Raw genomic sequence first — 27,663 nt, 5'->3', positions numbered from 1 at the left:
AAATATAACCTTGAGGAACACATAAGATGAAACAATCTCCACTTGAGCTTTCATATATGAAATAGGCATCGTTGTTTCAGACAATCATGCGCCTAGACCCCCAAATCTATCCATATAGAGTGAGATCTCACAACATATAAACCAAATAGTATGAGGGAGAGTGGGCATCCTTGTTTGCCCCTAATAATGCCACAACTATCTCTTAAGGGACCCCCTCCTGCTCATACCTAGCCAATCATTGCCCCATATAAAGCCACCACCCTGCATATCATATTCAAAGAAAACTAGAGCTCCTTCAATCATCTCAACAAGCAAAATTGAGGCACATATATGAAGGCTTTGTGGATATCGACAAGGCAATAATATACAAGTTATACTGCCCTTTTCTCTTCTGTGATGGCTTCTAAGATAAAGATGTGATCGTGTGTCCAAGCCTCTCTACCAAGAAGCTGATCTCAAACTCTAGTTCCACCCCATAAATCTTGGCCATTGTATGGCCAATCAAGATAGTCCTATAATTATTTGGATCCATGGGATATACATTTTTACGGATGGTAACAATGATGTTTGTGGTAAAGGCTTTCGTAAGCCAATCAAGATAGTTTGTAATTATTTGGATCCATGGGGTCTCCTTCTTTATGTATGGTAACAATGATGCTTGTGGTAAAGGCTTTCACAAGGAGCTCTATTACATATTTATGCAAGATGGGGACCACTATGTGATGTCTATGCACGAATTGCCCCTCGTATAAATCTTCATGATCTTTCACCCTATCATTATGAAGCTTTAATAGAGCCCTTTTAACATTGACAAAGTTAGAAGAGGATAAATGATGTGGAACATGGGATTTTATAAAGTGTGAGCTGATTTGGGACATCCTAAAGCTAACATGCAGAAGCTTCCTAAAGAAGGGGTTGGTGATGGGTGTTGGGAGATTTCTTTTCCTCCATGATGTGCAATCTAAGTTATCTTAGCTCAAAAAGAGCTGGTATAACTCCTTTTCAGGTTTTGCTAGAAATGCACGCTTCTCCATGAAGATCAAAATGCAAAAGATTATCTACATGTTCTGTGTGGAGTCCAGCACATGTTCTCTCTCGCAAGAGCTTAAGTCGTGTGTTTGTCATACCACCCATTTTGTGGTTGCAACAAGTGGTATAAGAGAAGTTAGCATAAGCAAAGTCATCGATGGTGGAGAGTCATGATGTGATGGTGTCAGTGTGGATATTAACAATGGAAGATTAGTGCTAAATTGCAGTGGGATAGGCGGTCTTCATAGATGGGAGTCAATATGATGGAAATGAGTGTACGTGAAATGGAGGAAACCGGAGGGAGTGATAAGGGAAGGCAAGAGATGGTGAAATAGGTATCCTGTTGTCTATTGTTTTGACCATTCTGCAGCTGTTTCAGCCACCTAAATTCCAGCCCAAGTCTACATTTAAATCAGATGTGTTTAGCACGTGTAAGTTCTAATCTCCTTGGGGATATTGGCTTCCCATGCCAAGAATTATACTGGTTAGTTGTCTTATTTCCTTTTAAGTTAAAAAAACTGAATCACCTGATGTAGTGATTCAGCTCCACCACATAAAACCAAGATCTCTCACATACCCCACTCTTATCACTGGAATGAGTGTGGATAGAGAGGTTTCAACTGACATGAACAGGCTGTAAATACCTACACTTGAACACCGGTACTAAAGCCTGTTTTACGACCATCCACGTGGTAAAGAGGCGGTGTAGCATTATTATGGGCAGCCATACAAGGAAGCTTGTCTGGCACCATTGAGACACCAATGTGTTTAAACAACTGCAGGGATCTATGCAGCAATTGAGCTTAAGCCCACTGGATAGGGTGGCAGCCTTTATGTGAGGTGGAGGGCTCAATACCTGTCTGGCCTGCTTTTCTGTGTGAAGTCTGCCAAGCATCTGACACGGTAAAAGCATACATAAAAAGCAACAAGACTCTTTTACCTTCAAAACAACTCAGAGCACCTGCAGTTCAAAACAACAAAACACAGAAACGTAGGCTTTTATTGAAACCTCAACTTATCTCACACATGCTAGAACACCACCATCATCTGCACAAAAACATCCTGGCATATACAGCAGCTCTTTCCATTCCATTTCCCACCCAATCTGCCCTGGCTTCATGTTTCTGCTTCTGCATTTGCTGCATCTGCCTTAACCTTATCTTGCCGGAGACAGACTTCATGTTTCTCAGTTTTTTCTTCATGATCCTCAGTTGTTCCTTCATTTGTTGTGGGAGCGCTTGAACTCCTAACATACGAGAAGGAACGAGCAGTGGTGCGTGCTGGTGGCAGACTATAACCCAGGGAAGGGTTCACGATTCCTCCTGCTGTCATGCCCTCACGTCTCCAATGAAGACTTGTCGGATTCCCATACCGCCTCGGTGTGCTGGGAAACCTGGGCAAAGCATAAACTGAGCCTCTTAAAATCGGACCCCTTGTAGGAGCTCGCAGGGGCAAGGGATTGGGATGCCATATCAAGGTCGTATAAACAGGAGAAGACGTTTCCTGGATAGCTGCAACATCCTTCCTCACGACCTGCACAGAAGCATGGTCATAGACATACAGCAACACATCCTGTGTCATGTCTACACAGGAAACATCCCATGTCGCATTTACACGTTCAAAATGAAGAGAAACATACTATGTCACGTCTACATGGCCAAATACTCACCTTCAAAATTCTAGAGTAAAACGATGTTTCGTTCAGAGCCAATGCCTTGTCTGCTGCATCTTGCGTACTAAACTCCACATATGCAGCACTGCAAGAAGGCAACATGCACAAACAATCAGAAGACCCTAAGCATTCTAACCTCTCAAATAACTTAGCAATCACAAAAAATGCATGGTTTTTTTACCCTTTGGGTTGCCCTGTTGTCCCTTCCATAAGCATTACTACCCGCTCTATATCACCGCACTGGGAAAAATGAGCCGTGACAGACTCCTTGGTAGCAGCAAAATGGATCTATGCATTCAACCAAAATAGATTTTATAGCTGGATTTTTGACTAAACCTTTGAAAGTAACATGATTTGAGACCACTGTGTAATCCTCGTAGTGTGGTTTTTAACCTTTCTGGATCAAAAGTCACACTCACATTAGTAACAAAGACAGTCCGTCTGTGCATGCCATCTTGCGCGTTTTGAACTTCATCGGTACCTATAAAAAAACCCAAATATCAACAAATCAAGTGCACAGAAAAGAACTCAGTTACGGCTCTTCTTTCTTTTGTTGAAAGTTATATTATATATTTAGAAGTTGGGGTTTGAACTCGCACCCCCATCTAGGCAGCGTGGTGCAATAGCCACTCGACGAAGGACCGACCTACACAGTTATGGCTCCCTTAAATATATATTTCTGCAAAAAATAACCTTTTTATTCCATCTTAATACTAATTCTTCCACAAGGGAAGTCCAATAATAGCTCCTGACCTTAGGTCCCACAAGGAGGTGAAGTATTATGTAATTAAATCCAATCCATCATACTATTCAATATCATGTTGTAACTTCACTCCCGTGGACTTCATTATTTCCTTCACTAAACAGCAACAGCACCCAAGGATCATTCCCAACCTCCTGAGAGCTCGAACCTCAGTGTAACCAAGATTTTGACCTTACAGACAACTCCAGTAGTAGAATAAAGTTAGGAAGCACATTGAAGTCTTTGAACACGTGTGTGATTCCTTGGAAGAGCACAATGAGCTGCATAAGTGTAAAGCCTTAGGCTTAACCTTGAGTGGGAAGGCCGGAGATCGGTATCGAACCTTAAGGGTTGAAGAGCGCACTCACTACCCCACTCTCAAGAGATTGTTCTTGAAAGAATACATACGTGAGGGTGTGCTTTGGGGAGTAGCATCTCAACTCCAAAAAGCTGAACGCGAGGAAGGGGAGTCAGTGAGAGACTTTATAAGTCGATTGAAGCATCTAAATTCTCGCTGCACTCCCGATGAGCGCTTCAATAATAACCAACTGCTCGATAGATTCATCCGAGGATTGCGCCATGAGGACATTTACAATGGCCTAGTCATTAGAGGTCTTACAACGTGGGAAGCAGTCACTGCCAATGCAATCCAATTAGAAGACAACTTGATGATAGCAGGTAAAAAGGTGTCTTCGGAAACAAAATCCGTTAGTTCGCAAGTATCTGGGCATGAGCCAATGACGGTAAAACCTATTACCAAGGAGCCCAAGATATCTGAAATGTCTGTGACCGACCTTACTAAGGCTCTCCAAGAATACTTTAGGGATAATCGAGCTCCTCAGAATAGCCATATGTACCCAAGGAGAGAGCAACAATGGTGTTCGGTGTGCTTAGGACCACATAGCACGAGTGAATGTCCTACATTCAGAGTCAAATTCAATGGGAATTACAATGCATGTGGTAAGTATGGCCATCAATCTAAAGATTGCCTAGTACTTAAGCGAATGTTGGCAAATCAGGCACCACTGGCCTGGTCAAACACACCTCAAGTACCCGCGCTGATGCCTGCACAACCTGTCGAGCAACCGTCACAGCACATAGTTCCAAGGAATCTGAATGTAGTCCAGTCTGTGCCGTTACCACCGCGAGTGCTAGGACCACAACCTCCACATCCAAGGATAACCCCAATAAACCAGATGGGTTGTGAGTCACATAGTGCGTGTGGGGATTATGAAGAGGAGATAGACCCCACTGCTCCATATGGGATTGATACGTTTGAAATGATTCCCCAGTACTACATGGAGGATCATTTCGGGCAAGTCAAGCCTGTATATCAAGCGGCTGCTCTCGCCACAAGAGGGCAAAACTTTAATACCTTGGCGAGGAGACCACCTCTTCAATGCTATGAGTGTGGTGGACCGCATCATGTAGCGGAGTGCCCTAATAGGCTACAGAAGATCGCTACTCATATGCAACCAAATCAAGGGAGCACATCGGGAATGCCGGTACTTACATGTAATCGTTGTGGCATAGATCATTTGATCGCTCAATGTCCACATAATCCTAATGCACCCAAGATTACGCCATTGAATTTGGTTGAGGTCACCAACCAAGCACGAGGAACCACACCCGTTGTACCCGCAAATGTAGTTACACGGTCAATGCTTCAAAATCAAAACTACATTCTTGAAGAGAGGGATACTGCATCAATCGCTCAAGCAAAGAAAAAGAAAACACGGCGGAAGAGATCGCTTAATGCCACGAGCTCCAAACCCAGTTCAAAGACTAACATAGGGACAGGAGACGACCCCGTGTATATGAATGATCCTGAAGATGATTCCGATTCAATAGAAACCATGGGGACCAAAGCCACTACCTTAAGGGAGGAACCCACTCAGGAGCTCAACGAAGGAGAATCAAGCGAGTACATAAATAAGGGGAAACAGAAGGAAACTTCCTCGGTCCCACAACCAAGTCAGTTAATGCCCTCTCGACCACCCAAACTGACTGAGACTCCCCAAGACAAGCCACGTGGGCCAAAAACCCTCAAGAAAAAGATTGGAACTTACCCAAACCCAGTTGAGGAGATTGAACAAGTGCAACACTTAAGGGGTTTGGTGGAAGAAACACAAAGAGAACTGGAGTCAAACCCGAGAAAAATCAAAATTCCAGACACTGTTTCCTACGCAAGTTCAGCCTCACAGGAACCATAAACCGTTAGCTATACCTAGTATCATTCGGGAAGAAAGTGAGGATAGGATATCAGGAAGTGGGCAAACACCCTTTTTGCTTGAAAGAATGTTTAGTGAGGGAATGTCTGACCCCATTGAAGAGGAAGTGATTCCATCTTCACCAGTCCCTAGTCAAGGGGCGATGTCTCGAAAAGTACCGTTGAATGTGTCTAAGCTAATGGATTTCATGTCCTCTGAAATCAGAACCACGATCATATCCAAATTATACGGAGATCCTGAGCTATTCTTAGCTCTTCGGGTATTTCTCAATGGAGAACTAAAGGCGGGGTTACCACAGTTTGCAAATATGGATAAACCCGACACGCTTCAAGATGAGGAGGAACATTGGGATCTACAACCTAACCTAGATGAAGATTCGGTCGTTGAAATACCTGTTAACAAGTTGGGATAGTACTTTGAAGGTGATGAATCTAATGCGACCCTCCCCATTACTACCAAGGGATTAACTTTAAAGAGAATCCTTGATGGTGGTGCTGGCGTGAGCATTGTGACTAACAACTGTTGGGAATCTATGGGAAGACCTCACCTCGAAGTCACAAATATAGTGGTTAAGATGGCAAACGGAACCATAGCTAAACCTATTGGAATGTTAAGGGACCTTAAGATCAAGGTCCTGGGCTACAAGGTAAAACATACCTTCATTATAATGGATTTCTCCAAGCATCCTATGTCATATCAAATGATCTTAGGACGTCCTTTCATGAGGGAAGCACAAATGGTGCATGACTGGTCGAAAAACCATGTCTACCTACAATTCCAGGACTCTGTCATTCAAGTTGATCTTGAGAATGGTCGTGCACATCCTTTAGGAAGCAAGGTTATCATTGATAATCGATCGGATACCACTATTCACTCCGCCCCATTAAGGTATTGCTATACATGCAAAAAAGAGACTGATGATGGGAAAGATTCTCCTTATATGGATGTCCTACCGGGTATGACTGAGTCGGATAACGTGGATTGGGTACACCTGGCGGCAACCATAGACACATGGGAAAATAGAGGCACAAGTTGGGTAACACCTGAGGAGCAAGATATGCCACCGTTAGTACCAATAAACATGATAGGTGTTATGCACTTGACTCCTGATGGCGAGAAAGTGGCAAACTCCACTGACACTGAAAGTAGCGAAGACTCTGACCAATGCAACTCTGAGTATGAATCTCAAGAAGAAACTGACTCTGAGCCTGATGGGAGGAATGAATCAAATATTCACCCAAATGTGGAAGCAAGGTGCTCAAGGCCTAGGACAGTGACCTCCTGCAGTTCATCCGAAAGTGAAGATCGACCAAGTGAGTCCGAATCTGATAGAAACAAAAACCAAAAACTTGGTAAGAAGAAAACGAGACATAAGCGCCAACGCTATCGAGCTAATGTACGCACTGCAATAAATAAGGAAAGATCCACTGCAGAATGGCTTAGTTATGTAGGAGCCATTGATGCTCATCGGAAGTTAGCGGATAATTGGGGACAATACCTCCAAAGTGTCATGGGGTGTATTCCGCAACCTCATGACGTCGCCCAATTAGAAATCGAAGAGAAGCCGAAACTAAGTCGTACTGCAAGAAGGCGGCAAAACTAAGAGTTAGCTCAGCAACAAAAGGAGGCGGAATTGAAAGAAAAAAGCCTGGCACAACAAGAACCAGTAGACTTACACCCCGCACCCGAGCATTTCAAATCATTCACCACAGGGGAACGTAAAGTGGTCTACACAAAAGCCCAACGAACGCCTACCAATGGGAGTAGCGGTGTCTGCGATGGCCCTGCGGTAGTTAAGGAGATAGACTTAGCAGATCCAGGTGAGGAGTCTAAACCAGTTTTTATTGCTCAAGACCTCACCAAGGCGGAAGAAGCTGCACTTACGAAGCTTCTTAAAGAATTCAAGGACATATTTGCTTGGACATATCATGATATGAAGGGTGTTCCACCCTCGGTGGTGCAACACACGATTCCAATGATTAGCACTGCTAAACCAGTCCAGCAACGTCCCTACCCAATGAATCCTAAGTACGCAAAGATTGTACAAGAGGAAATTGAAAAGCTTGTAAAATGTGGATTCATATACTCTATTGAGCACTCAGAATGGGTTTCTCCAATAGTCATCGTACCAAAGAAGAATGGGAAACTCAGAGTGTGCGTTGATCTCAAAAAGGTTAATGCAGCCACCAGAAGGGATCATTACCCCTTGCCATATTCTGAACATGTGCTTGAAAGAGTGGCAGACAAGGAGGCATATAGCTTTTTAGATGGGTACTCGGGTTACAATCAGATCACAATTGTAGTCGAGGACCAAGCTAAAACAACATTTATCACGGAGTTTGGAGTGTTTGCCTTTCGCGTCATGGCTTTTGGCTTGACCAATGCACCTGCAACATTCCAACGATTGATAAACACGGCCTTTAAGGAATATCTAAGGGACTTCTGTGAAGCTTTCTTAGATGATCTTTGTGTTCATTCCTCTTGGGATGAGCACTTGATGTGTTTACGAAAAATATTTGAAAGGTGTAGATTATATCGCATCTCCTTGAATCCTTTCAAATGCCAATTCTGGGTTAAACACGGAGTTATCTTAGGGCATATAGTGTCCAAAAATGGGATTTCCACGGACGAGAGTAAAATCAAGGTCATTCTGGAATTGCCACCACCCACCAACTACAAGGGAGTCCAACAGTTTATGGGCCACGTTGGTTATTATCGAAGATTTATTCTATTCTTCGCCGAGATAGCTCGACCATTGTATAAGCTTCTCATCGAGTTTATTTGGACCGAAGAATGTGACTATGCCTATGAGCTATTAAAGAAGGCCTTGGCGAGTGCTCCAATCTTGAGAATGCCTAACTGGGATTTACTCTTCCATGTGCATATTGATGCATCAAACTTTGCTATTGGGTGTGTGTTAACTCAACCTGGAGAACACAAGCTAGACTACCCCATTAGCTTTTCCAGTCGCTAGTTGAACGATGCTGAGATGAACTACACCACTACGGAGCGAGAAGGGTTGGCAATGATATATGCAGTAAGGAAATTTCGTTATTACCTCCTTGCCACCAAGTTTGTTTTCTATGTGGATCATCAAGCATTGTTGTATCTGGTAAACAAACCATGCTCCACAGGAAGAATCACACGATGGCTATTGATTCTTCTTGAGTTTGATTTCACTGTTGTTGTGAGACCTGGCAAAAAACATGTTATGGTTGATCATTTGTCTCGCATACCTAATGGTGAGGCTCCTACGGGGGTTGATGATGACTTACCTGACACTTCCCTATTCATGGTGGAGACAATGCCTGAATGGAGTGAGAAGATTGTTAACTTTTTGGTTAATGGCTTTCCACCCAAGGAGCTTCGTAAAGATCTAGCTCGAAAGCTGATCAAAGAATGCGAACCCTATTGCCTGATAGCAGGGACTCTTATAAAAGAGGAAAGGATGACGTTCTTAGGCGTTGTGCCCGAGAGGATGAGTATCTATACATTTTGTAAGAGGCACATATGGGCGTAGCCGGTGGTCACTTCTCAAGAGACTTAACTGCCCGAAAGATCTTACAATCGGGGTATTGGTGGCCCACTATGTTCCAAGATGCATCACTCTTTGTGAAGGGTTGCGATGAATGCCAACGATACAAGAAACCCCAACGGAAAGATCAGATGCCCCTACATCCAATCAAAGTAAACCAACCATTTGAAAAGTGGAGTTTAGACTTTGTAGGTCCAATTAGCCCAGCGGCCCGAAACACACAATCTCGCTATATTATTGTGGCCACTGACTATATGACCAAATGGACTGAAGCGAAAGCGACACGTAAGGCAGATGCAAGGACAACAGCCAAGTTCCTCTTTGAAAATATAATCACACGCTTCGGTTGTCCTTTTGAACTTGTGAGCGACAATGGTACGCATTTTATAAATGAAGTGATTAAGGAGCTCACAACAAATTTCATGATATCCCATTATAAATCTACTCCTTACTATCCGCAAGCGAATGGCCAAGCCGAGAGTACCAACAAGACCTTAATCTCTGTTTTAACAAAGACAGTTGAAGCTCATCGCACGGATTGGGATCTAAAGCTTACAACAGCTTTATGGGCCTATCGTACTGCGTACAAAGTGGCTATTAATTGCACACCATTCAAAATGGTATATGGCCAAGAAGCGGTCATGACGTGGGAATTTGTCATTCCTAGTCTTCGTGTTGCTACTCAAGAGGGTTGGGATGGTAATCCCTTAGCAGAGCGTTTGTATATCCTAAAGCGGCTAAATGAAGAAAGACAATTGGCTGTGTACAATGCCCTTGTGGAGAAGGATAGAAGGAAAAAATGGTTTGATCGCCACCTAAAGGACAAGGACATCAAGGTTGGGGATAAAGTCCTGATGTATGGAGTGCGTAACGAAAAGAAGAAGCTCAAATATGCTGGTAAGGGACCGTATAGAGTGTGAAATTACCCCGCACGGTACCATCCGAGTGACACAAAAAGAGGAGAAATATCCGTAAACAATCAGGAACTAGATTGACCTGTCATAAGCCTACTGATGCTATATCTGTGTTTGCAGATATGGCAAATGCAAGAGCATCGCACACTTCATCCACCTTTGGTGAGAGGTATCATCTGTACCTTTCTCAGATATTCCACATGTGCTATCCTGTAATTAAAACTGAATGGGATCATATAGATGTACTAGCCAGAGAGGAAAATGTTGAGGAATTAGAATGGCTAATTCGCCTATTGACCATGACTGACCCCTACTCCGTAGAGGACATATTCCCAATAGCCCAATGCTTTCCTTTTCCACAAGACGACTATCCTAACATGGTTACATTCTTGATGAGTTTATGTGGATGGGAAAATGAAAAGGAAATATCTGACAATGATGAATGGACGGATGAAACTCATGGCACTACTGAGGTTGACTTTATTTATTTAGATGATGCGGATAGAGGCTTAGCCTTAGGGCTAGAGCCAGGACTCTACAACATCCTCTTACCGTATCCTCAGTAGTAGTGTGGTGACTAGTAGGTAGGTTAGTGTTTTCAAGTTTTTTCTAGTTTGGATTCCTTAAACGAGTCTTTAATTTTTCACATTGATGTGCCTCTCGAGATATAGTGCTTGTTAGTTGATTGTACAGGTTGAAAAGTTTGAGGTGGGTTCGCTTTCAAGTCTTGAGATAGCCGCAACGCTCATACATAAATATCTCATCAAATTGCGGTCATTTCTCTCATCGAATCAAGGAGATCTCCAAAATACAGGTGTGATTCTTCCATACCCACTCTCTTTCGTTTTTTCTGTTCAATTAATTACATGAACTATAATGCATGACCACATGAAAATTGTCAATGTACTACTTAGTTTTTAAAGTTGCTTGACGTGCTAGTGTAAATCATTAATGAGCTTAACCTTATTGGATATATTCCTGAGAATGCATGACGTCTTTAGTTAACCTTGGAATACGATTGTCTTAGGTCTAGGGTCAAACCATCTTAATGTTTGACACCTGGCCATGTGTCTGTTGACCTCTAGGACATAGCTTTTACCCCTTTGTCGAAAGGATACAAGACAAATTATAGTTCAGGAGCGAAGATCAAAAGAAATTATAAATTTTTTTTTTAAAAAAAGAGCCTACAATAAATGGCAATATAAATCTATGATGTGCTTTAATGTTGGCCTATCGCCTTATTGATACTTGGTAGACGAGGAGTATTCTACTCCACACCGATGCCTTGGTTGGTAGGGGGTAGCCTTGCCTAAAGTGAGCTAATAGATTCCTGGATAATGCCTTGTGTTAAACATGGTACCAGGATCGATGTTAGTTTTGCCTTAGGAAGGTCGCCATTGTGTGTAAAAATTGTCACGTGCATTAAAAAAATAAAGGCAAAAGGCTCCTGTAACTCTGATGTTTCTTGTGTCCCTAGGCTCGTGGTATTAACTTGTTCTTAGAGTAGACACAGTGTGGTCATCTATTTATTTATTAAGCTTGGTTATTTTCCTTGACTTAGGTCAGTTATAAACCTTGATTAATCTTTGACACCTTGCTAACTCTTGATTTACTTTCAATAATTTTAAACTCCTGTTAATTTGCTACACTAGCTCATTCATGTGACCCTTAAACTAAGTTCTCATAGCAACATCCATTGTGGTCTAACATGCTTGAATTTATACACTTTATATCTTTTGAATTCCAGCATACTTTCACTATACTTCCCTGTTTTACAGACGATCCACCACAACCACCCTATCGAGCTTACCATACCATAGCTTCCAAGGACGGAATCTACATCAGGAAGGGGAGCATGTTAACCTATGACGGACATTGAGACGTACTATGTTTTACGTCATTAATTTAAATATTCTGAGTCATGGGCCGGGCTTGTCGGCACCATATGTTAAGGATGAAGAGATTGGGTGATCGCCGATGAGAGGTGCACCTTGAATATGAGTAGGATAAGGGTTAGGATCGGCCGGCCATGTATGGGCACCCAAGTGTGAACGGCCAAGTCACCTATAAGAGTCAAATGTAACCCTAAAATCCTCATTCTCATGTGTTGTGAATACAAGAGTGCTCTTGCCTTATCTCCTTGGTTTCCTTCTCCTGCGTGTGAGAGAGAGAGAGAGAGAGAGTGAGTGAGAGAGCGATCGAGCACTGTGTAGCGGCATGGCGGCGGAGAGGCGGTAGAGCGGCGACGGCGGCTCCTTCACTGCGACGCGGGAATCCTTCAAGGCGGCGGTTGAGCGGTGAGTGACACACCTTTTGCATTCTGTTGAGCTTGCTTCCCTGGTTGTATGCTTGCAGCCATTCGTGGCTCGCATACGGTGTTCGGTAAGTCCCCAGCTACGACCTGTGCGGCAAAAGCGCACACATATTACAACTGAACACCAGGATGTCGTCAAGATAGATAATGACGAACTTGTCCAAAAAAGGACGAAAAAGATCATTCATCAGACTCATAAATGTTGCAGGGGCATTGGTTAACCCGAATGGCATGACCAGGGACTCGTAATGACCATATTTTGTGCAAAAAGCTGTCTTATATTCATCACCTTCGCGAATGCGAATTTGATGATATCCAGACTTAAGATCAATTTTGAAGAAGACCTTTGCATGGAGCAATGGATCAAACAATTCATCAATTCGCGGAAGAGGATACTTATTCTTGATAGTCAACTTATTAAGGGCACGATAGTCGATGCAAAGGCGCATAGACTTATCCTTCTTTTTCACCAAAAGTACTGGAGCTCCAAAAGGACTTTTGCTTGGTCAAATATGTCCTTTCTCCAAAAGTTCAGTAAGTTGTCGCTGTATCTCCTGAGATTCCGTAAAAGAAACTCGATATGGAGCACGAGTAGGTGGAGCACTGCCAAGAAGGATATCAATAGCATGGTCGACTAAGCACCGAGGTGAGAGAACCGCAGGAAGCTCCTGAGAAAAAGATCCAAGTATGGAGCAAAGAAAGGTTGCCTGAGATACGTCACCTTTGTATCTATGTCCTCGAGAGGATCCTTGGCTGAATAGACCATTAAGAGTACTGAGGAACAACCATTCTTGCGGACCCACCGTTTCACTTGAAGAGCTGAAAGGGTTGGTATAGAAGGTTGGTCTCTAATTCCTTCGAGTGTCACAAGCATATCATTTTGAGCAAATTGTATAGAATGGTTCGGGAAACTGATCAAGGGATCATATTGATACAACCATTCTTGACCAAGGATCATATCATAATGTGCCAAATTCATGACTTGAAAATCCAATTTGTCACTATAGTGCTGAATTCAAAAGGAGAGGTGTTTAGCAACGGTGTTACACGAGGATGTGGAACCATCGGCAAGCTCTACTTCATAAACAATAGCACTTGGAGAAGTCTGAACCTTCAATCTCTGAGTCAAGGTGGTTCCCACAAAGTTATGAGAACACCCACTGTCAATGAGCACCTAAATAGGGTGACTGGAAATAGAGCCTTGAAGAACCAAAACCTAAGTAGACCGCTAGGGCAACGGTGAAAAGGCAACTTGTGCTATAGCAGTAGCGGTAATCACTGAAGCATGTGCAATAGCATGGTGATTAACTGCACGCTTTCCTTTGTCAGCAACTAGGGGTTTCTCCTCGAAAGTGGAGGGTTCAACATTAGAATTCTGTCGATGGGTTGGTCTTTGGGACACTCAAACCAACGATGAGGTCCATTACAAATTGTGCACAATCCCGTCTTTTGTTGATCCCGTCCAGAAGGAACAGTAGAAGGACGAGGATTGCGAGATTGGTCACGTCTTTGGCCCCGTCCACGATCCGAACTGCGTGGTTGGAAGGATTGAGAACGTCGGAACCGAAAAGAGGACGATCCTTCTGATCGACGAGGGTGTTGAGAATTATTCCATTGGGGATTAGGCCGGGAGGTAGAAGTGCCAGGTGACTCTCTGCGACTGTCTCGGCTCATACGAGATCCATTGGCTTTCTGAAAGTCATTAGCTCGACCGGAAGAGGCCGAATTTCGAGAATTAATGTCTGCAACACGCTCAGCGTATCGTATGGCATCGACAAGATCGACAAGGTTATATTTCTGAACATCGGCACGCAGTGTGGGGTTAAGCCCTTCAACGAAGGCATGAAGTTCGTACGTTGGGGACAAAGAGTCTATCTCCAGTATCAAGTTGGTGAACTTGGAGATATAAGAGGCCAAGTAACCAGTTTGGTCCACGTGTTGTACCGTCTTTTGTACCAACTACTGTACCGGCTATACCAGTCACTATACCGACTGTATCAACCACTAGCTGTTCCAGCCACTATACTTGTTGTACCAGACATTGTACCTACTATACCAGCCCATGTACTTGTTGTACCGGCTGAATGGAGGACTGTACCTACTGTTTCAGATATTGTACCTGTAGTACCAGCTCTATTGCATGAAGACCCATGGTTTTTTGGGGAAGAATCATTACCCACACGGAGGTATATGGTTTATCTTGTTGGCTCAGCATTTCCATAGCCTGTGTACCGGCTTAATTTTATGGCTGCCTCATGTTGGGCTATGTTATGGCATTTGTATATGGATAATCCCACATCTCCCATGGGGAGAGTAAGGCCCTCAAAGCTTGTATATGATATTTTCTCCTTGGGTAATAAAATACTTCAAGGGGGGTGGTCAGTCCATTCCGGCCTCTGTGCGATGTCGGCTGTGCATATCTCTTTTTTACAGTTCTGTGGATTAAGTGGCATTTAAGGTTGTGGCCAATTCCATCGTTTAATTGCATTAATGGTCAAGTGTTTTGCGAGACCCTTGAGCCCTCCAAAAGTTACATCTGGTTGTCGCACTAGATGATTGTGGGTTCCTTATGTGGAAACCCAATCTTGCCACCTCGCAATCAGCACCACAAGCAGCCCCATAATCTGCCTCAGTAGAAGACAAGGCAATAGCCTCTTGCTACTCCAAGAAATAGCTCCTGCTCGGTTCTTCGTTCCCCATCCAATGTAATAAACGAGTCCAGGATACTTCGTACCCTACACATGATACCGCAAGATCCGCAATCCTGCGTCCCAATGAGTCTTCAAAGGTGTCTATAGAAATGTTGGGGTAAAGGCGTTATGCCCACCCTTATAGTGTGTACAAGCCCATAAGTTATAGTACATAGTACACTTAGTACTTTTAATGTACTAAGTGCACTATGTGTACTAGTGCAATATACATGTGTGATAGGGGAGTCACACACTCACTTGGTGAGTTGACTTATCCCCACAACTCTCTCTCTCTCTCTCTCCCTTGCTTCACTGTGTATGTCTCCCATGAATGAACTCTAAACCCTAATTCTGGTTTTCTCCCCATCAACTGGTATCAGAGCCTAGAAGGCGGTGCTATTCATCTCTTCTCCTTGATAGCTGAACGAGCTGCTTGCTTTGCTGCTGTCATACTCTGTGGCATCAACACTCGCAGCAAGGCCTGCAGGGCATCAACACTCGCAGCAAAGCCCTTTAGTGTGAGCAGCTTGTATCAAGGTCACAGTAGCCAGGCGGGCGTTGAGCCATTGGCGAAGGCAGCAGCCCTAGGCGACCTGTAGCGTGGCTGAGGCAGCACACGTCCATACTCAGGCGCACAGCAACTGGCTGAGGACCAGAACCATAGCCACGCGTCATCGCTTGCAGCAAAGTCGCCTAGCTGGCGCAGCCAATTAAACTCGTAGCGCGTAAGTGCGCTAGGCGAGCGAAGCGCTACCAGGCGGGCGTTGCATCACAACGCAGGCGACAAGCGCATTTGATCGGCTGGTCCACAAAGCGGGCGAAGGCAGTCGAGCGTGGAATGAACCACTGAAGCGAGCGTAGATGCGCTAGGCGAAGACGTCCAGGCGCTAAGCGAAGACGTCCATCAACAGAACCCGTCCAGCACGACCCTCCACCACCCGTCTTGTAGCTTGGCACTAGCCGAGTGAAGCGCACAGCAGCTCAGCGATGGTTTTGTGGAAAAAGGCCCTCCTCTCTCACATAGCAGCACACGAATTCTGCAGCACGCCTGAAGAGCCCTCCAATAGCATCAATCTTTCTGCAGCAGCACCATATTCATCAAGCCCCCCCCCCCCTTCTGCAACAGAAAACAACCTGCAAATCAGAGAAATTCAGAATTTCATAGGTACTTGCCTTTAATTTTTTGCGAATTTCTTATCAATTAAATCAATTGAGCAGGTACAGGTGCCCAAATTGCTCAATTTTGAGCAAAATTGGCAAAATTGGGTGACATTGGTCACAATCAGGATCAATTTGCAGGAAATTGGTCAAATCAGGATCAATTTGCAGAAAATTGGATGTCGAAATTTGGGGTTTTTGATGTAATTGTGCAATTAAGCACTCATACATGCTGTATGATGTGAAAAAATCGCACATTTGGGCAAAATTGCAGCAAATTGCAGTGCAAATCAAGGGGCTTTTGTGCCGATTTGGTTGATTTGCATGCAGGCAATCGCATTTGATGCTGTGGATAATGTGCTGATGCCTTACAAGCACTCAATGTGCCTGTAAATCAAGGGGCTTTCATGTATTTGATGTATATGTGGCCAGGGGGAAGCATCGTGAACACTCTGGATGCCTTCATGTGCGTCAATGTACCATGCATGATCAGAAATTGATCTCAAATCAAGGGGCTTTTCAAGTTTGTATGCTTGTTGAGCTTGGCAAAGCAGCAGGCAAGACATTTATGCCTTGAATCCTCAGAAATCAGCTTGCAGTCAAGGGGCTTTTGCCCAATTTCTGTTCGGAACTGTTGTATGCAGTGTTCGGGACTGTTAAAGTCTGATTTTCACTCATTTGGACAGCCAGGAGAGCATTTATTGCTACTGTACCTGCTGGTACAGATTTGGCACAGCTTTGTGCATGTTTTGGCATGGCTGTACACTGTTTTGAGTGATCAAAAGGTTCAAATTCAGCTGCTGAAATTTGCCGATACAGGTTTGGTACATCATTGGTGAGCACTTGGTACTGCTGTACAGTACTTTGGAGAGGCAAAAGAGCACATTTAAGGTGCTGTCCAAAATCTGCAGCAACCAGATTTTGGTGTTTTCATCACAAAAAGTGGGAGAAAAGTTGCATTCTTGCTTCCGCAGTGGGAAATAAAGCTTGGGGGAAAAACTGTGAGCACTTTGTGTGCTTTGGGTGCAGTGTTTGCACATCTTGGGTGCAGTGTTTGCACATTTGCAGGGAGTCAGGCATTACAGGTTGCATTTTGCTATGGCGACCACAGGTGAGAGCTCTTCATTGCTTCACATCAAGAAGCTTGAAGGCTCGCATAACTATGATATTTGGCAAACCCAGTGCTACAATGTGTTGCTCCAGAAAAAGCAGCACAAGCCTATCAAAGAAAGGGGTGTAATGCCCGCTTCTCTTACTGCTGAAGAGTGGGAAGATATGGATGAGCTGGCAAGATCTACTATCATGTTGTCTGTGTCAGACTCATTACTTTTCAGCATTCGTGAAGAGAAGACAGCTTGGGGAATGTGGCAGAGATTGCAGGACTTGTATGCCCAACAAAGTGCCTCAAGCAAAGTGTATTGGTTGAAGAAACTCATAGGTCTTCAGATGAAGGAAGGGGCTTCTATGACAGCCCATCTCAATGAGTTTAATGGTATTGTCAGCCAAGTCATTAATCAAAAGTTGGCAATGGACGATGAGTTCAAAGCCACTTTTTTGTTATGCACTTTGCCAGAGAGTTGGGACACATTTAGGACAGCCACTAGCAATTCGAATGCTATGCTGTCATATGCAGATGTTGAGGGTGCTCTTCTTCAAGAAGAGATGAACAAGAAGAACAACTCTGTTGGAAAGTCCAATGCAATGAATGCACGTGGGAGATCCCATCAAAGGGGAAAAAGCCAAGAAAGGGGAAGGAGCAAGTCTCGCTCCAAAAAGGATTTGGAATGCCATTATTGTGGCAAGAAGGGACACATCAAAAAGCAATGCTACAAATGGAAAAATGATCAAAAAGAAAAGGGAAAAGGCAAAGACAAAGAGAAGGATGAAGCCAAAGATGTAAAGCCAAAGGGCAAAAGTGGAGTCAAGATTGAAGAAATCAATGTGTCACATGCAGGTGGCAGTGAGGATGAGGTCCTCTTTACGTCTTCACTTGATGCCCATTCACTTCTTACAGGTGGTCATGGTATGCACTCATGGATCATTGATTCAGGTGCCTCCTTTCATGTCACAGGTTGCAGAGACTTGTTTGTCAGGTACACTGCTGGCAATGAAGGAGGGGTTTATTTGGGTGATAACCATGCATGCAAAATTCTTGGCAGAGGTGATGTGAGGCTTGTATTTTCAGATGGCTCACAGCTTATGCTCCATGATGTCAGGCATGTGCCTGAGATCAAGAAGAATCTGCTTTCTACTGGACAGCTTGATGATGCTGATTATGTTACAACATTTGGTAGTGGAAAGTGGAAGATTAGTAAGGGCTCACTGGTTGTTGCCAGAGGCTCTAAGGTGGACACTCTTTACTTCATGCATGCAGGTGTTTGTCACCATGCTAATGTAAATGCAACCGAGCTGCCGGAAATTTCTATGTGGCATAGCCGGTTGGGACACATGAGTGTCAAGGGAATGGAGCAATTGTCTCGTTTGGGTTACTTGCCTTCTCTAAAGTTTTCAAGTTTTCAGTTTTGTGAGCATTGTATATATGGTAGGCAACTACAGTGCCCCCACAAGAAAGCTCTTGGACAGAAAGATGCTCAGTTAGAGCTTGTGCATACAGATGTATGTGAGATGCCTCAGCTTTCTTTGGGAGGGGCAAAATACTTTGTGTCTTTTATTGATGATGCCGCACGCAAGGTGTGGGTTTATCCTCTTCGTTTGAAGAGTGATACATTCTCAGTGTTTCAGAAGTTTGTTGCTCATGTTGAGAATCAAACTGGCAAAACACTGAAGGCTTTGCGTTCCGACAATGGTGGAGAGTATACGTCCAAACAGTTTCAGGACTTTTGTGATGCTAAAGGCATCAAGAGGGAGCTCTCTACTCCTTATGATCCTCCACAAAACGGGACAGCAGAGAGGATGGCAGGACCATACAGGAGAAGGTCCGTTCTATGTTGTCGCATGCTGCATTACCTCATGGTTTTTGGGCTGAAGCTGTTATGACAGCCGTTCACCTTATAAACAGGTCACCTAACACGAGGCTTGGTGGAAAAGTGCCAGAGGAAGTATGGACAGGGAAGCCTCCGTCATACAAGCACTTGAGAGTGTTTGGTTGCGTTGCGTACGTGCACATACGCAGGGAAATGCGCACCAAACTTGATCCTAAGTCTCATAAATGCATATTCCTAGGATATGGTGACAGAGGTGAAATGGGGTATAGACTTTGGGATCCCATGAATAGAAAGATCATACGCAGCAATGATGTCATTTTTGATGAAACATGCATGTATAAGGAGCCTGCAAGGCAACATGAGCCTGGCAGAGTCGTCTTTGACGATGATGGACATCATGGACAACAACAAAGGGCTGTAAATCAGCCATTACAGCAGGAAAACCAGCCCTTAAATGGTGCTGAAAATGGTCCAAATGGACAGCCAGACATGGCAGAAGATATCCCTATGGATATACCACAGTTAGAGGATATACCGGGCATGATATTTCAGCCTTATGGCATGGAACAGGAGCCACCAATGGGTGATATGCAGGCTGGACAGCAACCTGCAAATGATGGTCATTGGGTACGGAGGTCCACTAGACCCTCCAGAGCCCCTGACAGGTTTGTTCCAGGGGTTGACTATTTGATGCTCACTGACTGTGGGGAGCCCTCATGTTATAAAGAGGCTTTACAGAGGGCAGACAAGGCTCTATGGGAGCGTGCCATGAAGTCAGAGATGGATTCTCTGCATAAAAATGAAACATGGAAGTTGGTGCCTTTGCCTGCAGGCAAGAAGGTTTTGCCTTGCAAGTGGGTATACAGGCTCAAAGTTGCATCAGATGCTAAGCCAAGATACAAAGCCAGGTTAGTGGCTAAGGGCTTTAAGCAGGAATATGGTGTGGACTTTGATGAGATCTTCTCTCCAGTGGTCAAAATGACCACACTTAGAGCTGTGTTGGCTTTGGTTGCACATGATGATCTGGACCTGATTCAGATGGATGTGAAGACTGCTTTTCTTCACGGTGATCTCCATGAGGAGATATATATGCAGCAGCCAGAGGGTTATGCAGTGAGTGGAAAGGAGAAGCTTGTATGCAAGCTGAAAAAGAGTCTTTATGGGCTCAAACAGGCACCAAGAGAATGGTATCATAAATTTGATACATTCATGAAATCTCAGAAATTCAGGAGAAGTGACATAGATCACTGCTTGTACACCAAGAAAGCTTTGGATGGCAGTCTATTGATTCTCATTTTGTATGTTGATGATATGTTGATTGCCGGGAAATCTCGTAAAGAGATGGATGCTTTGAAGCAGAGGCTGCATCAAACCTTTGATATGAAGGATTTGGGTGATGCTAATCACATCTTGGGTATGCGGATACTTCGGGACAGAAATCAGCATGTGCTGTATTTGTCTCAGAAGGAATACATTGGCAAAGTCTTCCAGAGGTTCAATATGGACGGGGGGAAGAAAGCTAGTACTCCTTTGCCTCCATATGTGAAACTCAGTGCTATGGACAGCCCACAGTCGGATAGTGACAGGGCTGATATGGCCAAGATTCCGTATGCTTCAGCTTGTGGCAGTCTCATGTATGCCATGGTTGCTACTAGGCCGGACATTGCATTTGCAGTGGGAGTGGTTTCTAGATACATGGCCAACCCTGGCAAGAAGCATTGGGAAGTAGTGAAAGGTGTCATGAGATACCTGAAGGACACACAGGATTTGTGCATTTGCTTTGGCAAACAGGATGCATTAGTGCATGGTTACACGGATTCGGATTATGCCGGTCATCCAGATAACCGGAAGTCTACTACCGGTTATGTATTTACATTCACAGGAGGTGCTGTGTCGTGGATATCCAGGATGCAGAAGTGCATTGCCTTATCTACTACAGAGGCCGAGTATATTGCAGCCACAGAGGCTTGCAAGGAGGCATTATGGCTATCTCGGTTAGTGGTTGATTTGGGTTATACAGGGGATATTCCATTGTTGCATTGTGACAGTCAGAGTGCCATTCAGTTGGCAAAGAACCCTGTTGCACTTTGCCTTTAAGTGGGAGGTTGTTGGGGTAAAGGCGTTATGCCCACCCTTATAGTGTGTACAAGCCCATAAGTTATAGTACATAGTACACTTAGTACTTTTAATGTACTAAGTGCACTATGTGTACTAGTGCAATATACATGTGTGATAGGGGAGTCACACACTCACTTGGTGAGTTGACTTATCCCCACAACTCTCTCTCTCTCTCTCTCCCTTGCTTCACTGTGTATGTCTCCCATGAATGAACTCTAAACCCTAATTCTGGTTTTCTCCCCATCAAGAAATGAGCTCAAAAGCCCCACTGGGAAACTCAAGTCCAATCTAGTGTTCAGCAACCAAATCAATGAACCAACAAGCTTCCGATACAAGGAGGCATCAACCTGCTCATCACAAGGATCATGTATTGTTAGTTTGGTATTCGGGCCCATCGAAGATGAAATAGGCTTGCAATTCTCCATCCCAAAGGCCTCTACCAACTCATGAACATACCGCTGCTGAGAAACAAAGAATCCCCTCTGGGTCTGCCAAATCTCCAATCCCAAAAAGAAATGAATTAAGCCTAAATCCGTCATCTCAAACTCCTCTGACAAGGCAACCTTCATCACAACTATGTGCTCCACATGACCGCCAGTGAGAATAAGATCATCCACATAGAGGATAATCAAGGTGACCATACCACGTTCCCGAAAGAGATACAAGTTCGCATCTGCAACTAATCCTTGGAAACCCTTTCTAAGAAAGAAAGAATCAATCTTCTGGTTCCAAGCCTTGGGAATCTGTTAAAGACCATACAAGGCCCTCCGCAACCTATAAACCATTCCTTTCGATCCCGGAACCTCAAAGCCTGGAGGTTGCTCAAAATACACCTCCTCTTACAAGTCACCATTCAGTAACGCAGATTTCATATCCATCTGATACACCCGCCACTGCTGAGAAGAGCCAAGGACAAGAACGGTCTGAATCGTGGTCATCCTAGCTGTCGGTGCAAAACTGTCCTCATATAGTCGATGCCAGGCCGCTGAGCATAGTCCTTAGCCACAAGTTTGGCCTTGTGCTTGTCCACGGACCCATCGGATGTATACTTGGTCTTGCAGACCCACTTGACACCAATGACTGACCGTTTTGACGGCCTCGAAACCAACACCCAAGTTCTATTCTTCTCTATGGCTTCAAGTTCCACTTGCATGGCTTTCCTCCAAGTCTCCTGGCAAAGAGCTTCCTTAACTAAAGTAGGCTCTTTGTCCCGAATGATACAAGACTAATATATAGTTCACCTGTAAAAGCTTCTCTGATTGACTTTTATCGCGAACACTCTGCGATCTTTGAGGTCCATTCGGAGGGATACTCCGTAACCCCTGACTTCCGAATGGTATCCAGCAACCACTTTGGTACCCGAACACAACGCGGAGCCTCCTCCTGCTGCTGTGGCACATCTCCAACCTCAGGCTCAACCTCTACAATTGACTGAGGCTAGCTAGCTGGAACAATAGCCTGGGAATCATCCTCATACACATCTGGTTCTCCAAGAAATGGTGGCTCCTCGACAGTGGAAGTTGGAACATGCTCATCAAAGACATCATCTCTGTTGACAACAACCTCATTTCGCTCTGGGTCATATAACCTGTAGCTTTTGGAAGAGAGTTATATCCCACAAAAACAAGCTTCTCGGACTTTGAGTCAAGCTTCCCTCTCTGCTTCTTTGGTATGTGAACATAGGCATCACTCCCACAAACACGAAAATGGGAGACATCAGGTTTCCTACCAAAATAAGCCTCAAATGGAGTCATCTTAGGTACTGAAGTCGTCAGAGATCGGTAGAGGGTATGGACAACCGTAGCCACAGCCTCTCCTCAAAGTGGACGAGGAAGATCACGATGCTCCAACGTCGTCCTTGCCATCTCCACCATAGTCCTGTTCTTTCGTTCAACTATGTTAGCAGTCATCTCCTGTCTGTACACTATGTCAGGGCCTTTGTTGTGGATGTGACCGCCCGTTTTTGGTGTCTTCCCATTTTTCCTCACTCTCCGTATTTTTTCCATTTTTTTGGAGCTGTGTGGGGGTTGTCGGCTGCCCCCCGGTGTCTGGCCGACTAAGTATGTGCTGCCCATGTGATCTGGTGCTGCCCGATTGTATCCAACTGTTGGCTGACTACAGATTTGCTGGCCGACTGAGTTTTTCTACAGATCATGGGCACCACGGCAATAGTCGGCTGATTCTGAGCTGGCCGACTGGATTTTTCTAGTCGTGGGTTGCTGTCGGCTGTCTCTGAGCTGGCCGACCAGCAGGCCAAGGGCCATATAAAATGACCCCTTGCACACACACTTCATCATTGTATATTTCCGGGATTTATTGGTGTATATAGCAGAATTACACTAGCTTCTCTCTCTCTTTCATCTGTGTATTGCTCTCTACAGCAGTTGTCTTCATTTCCGTTGTGCATTCTAACAAACTACTCCATTCTCTGAAGGCAACCCTATATCGGCCAGCTCCCGCTCGATGCCATGCTCTACACAAAACCACACAAAAGCATTACAAGAAAACTCCCCTCCTTTGTCAACCCGAATAGTCTTCACCTGCAATCAAGACTCATTTTCCACCATAACATACCAATCCTTGAACCAAGCAAAGGCTTGGTCCTTCTGTGAAAGAAAATACACCCATGTGAGCCTGCTACAATCAACCACAAGCAGCATGAAATACAAAGAACCTCCCAAAGATGAGGTCTGCATAGGTCCACACAAGTCAGTGTGTACCAACTCCAGTGGTTTCGAAGCCCGCCTAGTAGCCTGCTTCGGAAAAGACTCCCTATGCTACTTCCCATGAATGCAAGAACTGCAATGACCCTGCTTGCTGCCAACATGTGGCAAGCCATCCACCATTTGGTCCCAGAAAGCCCGCGCAACGCATCCACATTCAAGTGGCCAAATCGGAAATGCCACAAATCACCGAGCTGAGTACCTATAAAAGAAGAGAGTGCTAAGAGTCTATAAATCCCATTCTCCACTCCGCCTTCCCAAACAACCTAGTTACTCTTATCCCGGATAGCAAACAAAATGCTCATTAAACTCCACCCGCATGCCAGTCTTGCAAACCTCATGCACTAACAAAAGATGAAAGCCAAGCGATGGGACATAAAGAACCCGGGAGGAATGCTTCCCTCCTCTGCCATCGAGAACGATATCCAACCTACCCTCACTGTGAATCGGGATAGTGGATTCGTCACCAATAAAGATGTGACCTGTGGGCCTTCGAAGATCCTGTGAGAGAGAGTCATGTGCCTAGAAGCACCACTGTCTAGAATCCACTCCCGAGTATCCCCAACGGTGAGACCAACTGCCTCCTTGCTCAAAGAAGATGAAGCTTCAGTGCCCAAGTACACAAAATCTGAAATCTTTGTGGCTGCAATTGTGGAATCGGCACCTTTCTCGGTGCTCCGTTGAGGACATTTCCTCCAATAATGACCCTCCTGGCCACAATGATTACAGGTCCACTCAGCCTTCAAAGCATCACACTCTGAGTCAAGCTTCTTCTCAGAAGACTTCGTCGGTGACGACTTTCCTTTGCCCTTGTTGTTGTTGTTGTTGTTGTTGTTATTGTTGCGGTCTTTCGACCGCTCATCGCCAGTCAAAGACTCAAAACCTCCGCCTTCAAAAATCGCTCTTCTTGGTCCAATACCATCGGCACAAGCTCCTCTCATGTAATGGTGCTGAGCTGCCCACTGGTGATCAAAGAAGAATAGAAAGCTGAGTACTGAGGGGGTAGATGAGACAGCAAGGTGATGGCCATGTCCTCTGATGATATCTCCTTCCCAGTCTGAAGAATCTCCTACTGAAGAGCATGGAGTTTGTTGATGTGTTCTCGCATCGTCAGAGACTTTGCAAGATTCATCACTCGCAACCGCACTTCCAAGGAAATTCTCTTCATGGGCGATACCCTATTGCCAACTCCTTCCACTCCCTTCCGGATAGCTCGTCGGGCCTGGAGATGAGAAATCATAGGAATGCCAAGAATGCTCCTATCCCCACGAACCATGATAGGCTCAGGAAAACCTTCAGAGATAATAAAGGTGTCCTGCCCCCAATTGGGAATAGATTCATACTAACGAAACCACTGGATTCCTAAGATCATGTCACACCCCAAAAGAGGAGAGAATGAAATCTCGTTGGAATGAGACCTTTTGAACCTGAAAAGAAAACTGCTATGCCCGTTGAGAGATGTGGGTACGGAGACCAGGTGTAAACCTGTCCACCTCCAACTGATAGGACACTAAGGTACAGCTCATGTTGGTAGCCAACTGGGGAGACATAGCGTTCTCAGAACTGCCCATGTCAAAAAGGACTATGAACTAGCGGCCCTTGGCAGAGCCATAAGCTTAGATCAAGCTTTTCTGTGTGGTTGTAGCCTCACCCTCCTACTTAGCATCAAGCACCACGGATGGCATGGGATGCATAGAAGGTAAGATCTGAACCGCATTGGTGGTAGCAAGCAAGTCTGGAGAAGCGGAGGATACTGTGGCCACTATGGCAAAAGGCTCTTTGGAGACTTGCTCCGCTTGCCATTTTGGACAATCCCTCTTACCATGCCCAATGGTATGACAGAAAAAACATATGTTGTCTGACGACTGGTACTTCCTTTGCTCCTCTGGAGGAAGATAACCTCCAGTGATGCCTACTTTAGCCTTTTCCTCAAGGGTTTTCTTAGACTTGAATTCCTTACCCCCTGAACTAGAGCTAGAACTCTTGTCTGTCTTAGTGTCTTTAGAAGACAGAGTACTCTTCCTCGATTGGGGTTTGGTACTAGACTGCGATTGTTTAGGCTTGCCTCCGTTCATTCTCATTTCTTCATTTTTAGTCAGAGTCAAAACCCAGTCATATGTGTTGGGAATCGGGATCAAAGTTACGAACTGTGAACTGGATATTAGGATCTAATCCACGAATGAATTGATCCATCTTGGCCTACTCAAATAACCCTAACTGTTGTGCTAAAGTTATAACCTTGCCGGAAAACTAAAGCACGCGTGACCCGTTCTGTTTGAGTCCATAGAACTCATTTGCCAAGTTGGTCATATACTGGGGAAGGAAGAAATCTGGTCTTTAGGTCATGGACAAATGTATCCAAGCTAAAAGATGTGACACCTATGGTCTGGTCTATATGAAGACTAGACCAATGTTGCTACCAAGTGACTGCCTCACCCGTAAGGTTGGGAGCCGCTACATGGACTCTTATCCTATGGGTCTGTGATCCTAGCTAAAGAAAAATGAGAATTAAATTAATGAATGAATAGATTAACTGCTAAATGATCACACTTACCATCATACTTACTAAAATTTGGTTGAGTTCGAATCACAATAGTCAATGTCGCGGGCTGCTAGCTGGTGGCACCTATGGCTGGGGAAACTGAAAAGAGGTGTTGATACCTCAAATGTTTGGCCTCCTTTTCCCTTTCGTGTTCGAGTAACATACGTTCTCGATCGAGCTCTCATTAGTGCTCCCGAGCAGCGAGTTCAGCCTAACGCCGGTCTTCTTCGATCCTGCGTTGGGCTTCCTTATAGTCCCGTCTATCTATTTTTTCTTGTTGCTTTCTTGCTTCAGCTTCAGCTTTTTTTCTTTCAGCTTTTTCTTCTCTTCTTTGTTGTTCCATCTGAAAGAAGAGGGAGATGTAGTCAAGGGTTGCTACAGTAGGAGGAGGTCATGCTGCGGTTGCCTCCAAGAGTTGGAGACGCTCCATAAGAAGCTGGTTTTGAGCTCTGAGTAGAGCTATGGTATTTGCGGTAGGCACTGATGTGTACTCTCCTCTATAGACATGATGCTGAAGTCGGTGGTCGTGCCAGAACGCAATCTGACCATCCAAGGATGCCCTCGCGCCAAGATGCGGTGTGTGTGAACAAGCTGAATCTGATACCAATGTAACATGCAGCGGAAGTATTCGTAATTAAGGATCCTGTCGCACAAGTCTCACACCGCCTTCAATATCCTGAGTTTCGCGAGTTTAGCAATCCACTTTTATGACTTCAAACTTTAAGAGATTTAGAGAGAGAGAGAGAGAGAGAGAGAGAGAGAGAGAGAGAGAGAAACTGTACACCAGATTGAGTCCCGAATTACCCACTGAAGGGCCCCCTATCGCGTTACCGGAATAGTATTTGCTTTTATTATTCTAAAGAGAATGACTTTGGACTGACGATAAGCCAAACATAAGATCTCAGAGGACCAAGAGTCGTGATGAACTGTACACGGCTGTAGAAGCACCAATAATGACCGATCTCGAGTCTGCACTCTTCCCAATGGAATGAGGGAAGGCTGCAAATCTGAGGCTGAAGTATGGACTGTTTGGGATTATTCTAAGCTATG

The 27,663-nt window shown here is 44.6% G+C and overlaps 1 protein-coding gene across 2 annotated transcripts in view; it reads right to left on the bottom strand.

Moving 5' to 3' along the window:
• Positions 1–2,007: 2,007 nt before the first annotated feature.
• LOC147635969 (uncharacterized) overlaps positions 2,008–27,663 on the bottom strand; it is a 42,875-nt gene continuing 17,219 nt past the window's right edge. For both annotated transcript variants that reach the window (XM_086801388.1, XM_086801387.1), the window contains 4 exons: positions 3,121–3,182; positions 2,883–2,989; positions 2,699–2,786; positions 2,008–2,562 (listed from right to left, as the gene is read on the bottom strand). In XM_086801388.1, the coding sequence (XP_086657514.1) occupies positions 2,146–2,562; positions 2,699–2,786; positions 2,883–2,989; positions 3,121–3,182 (674 nt within the window). In that variant the 3' untranslated portion in view covers positions 2,008–2,145. The remainder of the gene's footprint in view (positions 2,563–2,698; positions 2,787–2,882; positions 2,990–3,120; positions 3,183–27,663) is intronic.

Source organism: Cibotium barometz, chromosome 8 (assembly GCF_041138505.1).
Source record: "Cibotium barometz isolate CiBa-2024 chromosome 8, ASM4113850v1, whole genome shotgun sequence".
Taxonomy (NCBI): domain Eukaryota; kingdom Viridiplantae; phylum Streptophyta; class Polypodiopsida; order Cyatheales; family Cibotiaceae; genus Cibotium; species Cibotium barometz.
This window is presented reverse-complemented; position numbering and strand designations above follow the sequence as displayed.